At 48.9% G+C, this 3,847-nt stretch overlaps 1 protein-coding gene across 1 annotated transcript; it reads left to right on the top strand.

The window, feature by feature from the left end:
* The first annotated feature begins 2,259 nt into the window (after positions 1 to 2,259).
* On the top strand, positions 2,260 to 3,330 carry LOC149921319 (uncharacterized). Its single transcript, XM_090162156.1, has one exon. The coding sequence runs from the start codon at positions 2,260 to 2,262 to the stop codon at positions 3,328 to 3,330; it is 1,071 nt and encodes a 356-aa protein (XP_090018282.1).
* The last annotated feature ends 517 nt before the right edge of the window (positions 3,331 to 3,847 follow it).

Consider the following 3,847-nt stretch of genomic DNA (forward strand, 5'->3'; position numbering starts at 1 on the left):
ATAAGACGAGCGACCAACGCGATACAGAGCGTGAGCCCTCCTTGGGCTACACCGAGGTAAACACTACTGTAAATAATACGTCTACCGGCATCTCGACATCTTGTGACGTCAAACTAACCAGCGTTTCCCCTTTCAGTTGAAATAAGACGAGCGACCGACGCGATACAGAGCGTGAGCCCTCCTTGGGCTACACCGAGGTAAACACTACTGTAAATAATACGTCTACCGGCATCTCGACATCTTGTGACGTCAAACTAACCAGCGTTTCCCCTTTCAGTTGAAATAAGACGAGCGACCGACGCGATACAGAGCGTGAGCCCTCCTTGGGCTACACCGAGGTAAACACTACTGTAAATAATACGTCTACCGGCATCTCGACATCTTGTGACGTCAAACTAACCAGCGTTTCCCCTTTCGGTTGAAATAAGACGAGCGACCGACGCGATACAGAGCGTGAGCCCTCCTTGGGCTACACCGAGGTAAACACTACTGTAAATAATACGTCTACCGGCATCTCGACATCTTGTGACGTCAAACTAACCAGCGTTTCCCCTTTCAGTTGAAATAAGACGAGCGACCGACGCGATACAGAGAGTGAGCCCTCCTTGGGCTACACCGAGGTAAACACTACTGTAAATAATACGTCTACCGGCATCTCGACATCTTGTGACGTCAAACTAACCAGCGTTTCCCCTTTCAGTTGAAATAAGACGAGCGACCGACGCGATACAGAGCGTGAGCCCTCCTTGGGCTACACCGAGGTAAACACTACTGTAAATAATACGTCTACCGGCATCTCGACATCTTGTGACGTCAAACTAACCAGCGTTTCCCCTTTCAGTTGAAATAAGACGAGCGACCGACGCGATACAGAGCGTGAGCCCTCCTTGGGCTACACCGAGGTAAACACTACTGTAAATAATACGTCTACCGGCATCTCGACATCTTGTGACGTCAAACTAACCAGCGTTTCCCCTTTCAGTTGAAATAAGACGAGCGACCGACGCGATACAGAGCGTGAGCCCTCCTTGGGCTACACCGAGGTAAACACTACTGTAAATAATACGTCTACCGGCATCTCGACATCTTGTGACGTCAAACTAACCAGCGTTTCCCCTTTCAGTTGAAATAAGACGAGCGACCGACGCGATACAGAGCGTAAGCCCTCCTTGGGCTACACCGAGGTAAACACTACTGTAAATAATGTAAACGGCCCGTTCTCTGCCCTCAATCCTCAAGCAATAACATTTGTTTCTCGGCAATACGTTCCAACCGTAGGCCGCCCGACCGCTCGTCTTAACACAAGACCACTTATCTCAAGCTCCTTGAACCCACCGGCTCCTCCTTTCATAACCCCTGTAAACTCCGCACCCCTACGCAACCTCAAAGTGTTATTCACGAACGCCTGCACACTTACAACGTACAAAATGGCTGAACTCTCTTCGCTCATTTGCTCTACCAAGGCGGACATTGTGGCGGTGACCGACAAGCTTGACAGAAGTCCAAGGTCCTTGATAGTGAGCTTCGACTCCCTCAATTCAACGTCTTCCGCTGCGACCGAATAAAAACAGTGGTGTGGCTCTACTACTCCCGACTGTCCTTCAAGCTAACTACTTAACTATTCTGCCTTACAGTGACTTCAAGCATTTCTCTAACTATTGTGGCTTGGATGTCCTCACAGTGCGCTGCACACTGTCATCCCTGGATATTGTCGTTTGTCTCTTGTACCGTTCTCCCTCCTACCAGAACCACGATGAGCTACTACAAGTGATAACCGCCCTAGTCCAATACTGCACAACCACACGAGCTGAACCCTTACTACTGGGGGACTTCAACTATCCGCACATCTCATGGACCCTCGGCCAAACGGTCCCGCCGGCGGATCAAGCTACCAAATCCTTTCTTGAAGCTGTCTCCGGCCATCACCTCATCCAGTACGTTTTGGAGGTAACTCGTCTGGGCTACCTCTTCTAGAGACCTAGTACGCTCGACCTAGTCTTTACCCTTGATAACCACCTGGTCTATGATGTAGAGCAGTATCCACCCCTTGCCAAGAGTGACCATAACGTACTGTCTTTCACTATTGCCTGCCCAAATCATGAACTGCTCCAGCTCCGAACTCGCCAGAGAAAAGACTTTTTCCGCGGTGACTACTAAAACTTCGAACAGTACCTGTTGCAAATCGACTAGTCGAAAGAAATCAGCGCCCAGAACGTGGAAGCCTGTTGGCTTAACTTTCGCACCGTCATAAATCGGGGCATGGACCTATACGTTCCTCTTCGAAAGTTGCGTCCACCTCACCCTGCTCTCTTCTCTTCTCGATTCAAAAAATCGCGCCTTCATAAAACCAAAGCCTGGAAACAATACGTCCGCGCCAAAACCCGTCACGACTCCGATTCCCAAGTTGAGGAAGCCTACTCGTCCATTAAAAAGGCTCGCAATGCCTCCATCAATGCTTCCCGAAACTTCAAATGTAAGTTTGAGAACAATCTCACGGACAAGATCTCAACAAACCCAAAAGCATTCTACAGTCACATCAACGATCTACGGAAAGTCAAATTCACGTTGACTGATATGAAGTGTCCAGACGGGTCCTTAACCTCGTTGCCACCCGATATGGCCGCCGTCTTGAATAACCATTTCGTCACTGTTTCAACCAGCGCAACACCCCCAGCTTCATCCCCTCCCCTCATCTCTCCGGGAAGCTCCTGTCCGTCACTATTAGAATTTACATCCACCCCCAGTCTGGTCCTTAAGCAGTTGCTCGCTCTTAACCAATTCCAAGCTCCTGTTCCGGATGCGCTTCACCTGTTCATGCTCAAACGTTTGGCGGCATCCCTCGCTTTCCCTCTTTCCACGATCATAACCAAATGCTTCGATTCTGGTATAATACCGCAGGATTGGAAAATAGCCTTCATCACTCCTATTCTCAAGGGAGGAGTCCGCAATTATCCCAATATCTTCAGGCCAATTGCCAAAACGTGCCATGACGCCTGCATTAGGGAGAAATTAGCTGACGAACCATTGCGAAAACCTCTTGACGACTCGAATTTCTTACACCCATCCCAGCACGGGTTTAGGGCCACACACTCCTGCACATCCAACCTTCTACAAGCAACCAACGATTGGACGGGCTGGCTCGACGATGGGAAGCCTGTCGACGTGATCTATCTGGACTTTAGCAAGGCCTTCGACACCATCCCGCATTTTGGTCTCATTGGGACCTTACGTGAAGCCGGTATCGGAGGCATGGCGCTGCAATGGCTCACTAACTTCATCTCAGATAGGCGTCACTCTGTCGTCCTTCAAGGTCCGGTCTCCCCCCACTAACGCCCCCTAACGGCGTCGCACAAGGCAGCGTACTGGGACCTATCCTTTTCTCCATCTTCATAAACTCCTTACCACGCGTTGTGGACCACTCACGAATCTATCTCTTTGCCGATGACTCTAAACTCGCGCATCCGGTAGCATCTGATTTAGAAAGATCCCAGCTAAAGTAAGACCGGACAGCCGTTTCAACATTGGTGGATAATCATGGAATGTCATTTAACGTCCAGAAAAGTGGTGTCAACCATCTGGGCCCCAACTGAAGTATAACGAGGCAGTTCAATTATAAAAGCATATTTCTTTATTACATAGTTATGAAGGAGATAGTCAATTCTCATATTTAACAAGGCTATATATATCACTTAAACCGGAAGCCGGAAACGGAAGTCAAATAGTAACTCTCCGAGCGCCATCTATCGATAAATATTACACTAAGTAGTTTAAGCTTTTTAAGGCGCGATACTCAAATACCTTTCTAGGGTAGGTGGGTGATGTCTCACTGATGTTGTAGAGGTATCTC

This window comes from Leiobunum rupestre, chromosome 11 (genome assembly GCF_980474605.1).
Source record: "Leiobunum rupestre chromosome 11, qqLeiRupe1.1.hap1, whole genome shotgun sequence".
Lineage (NCBI taxonomy): Eukaryota > Metazoa > Arthropoda > Arachnida > Opiliones > Sclerosomatidae > Leiobunum > Leiobunum rupestre.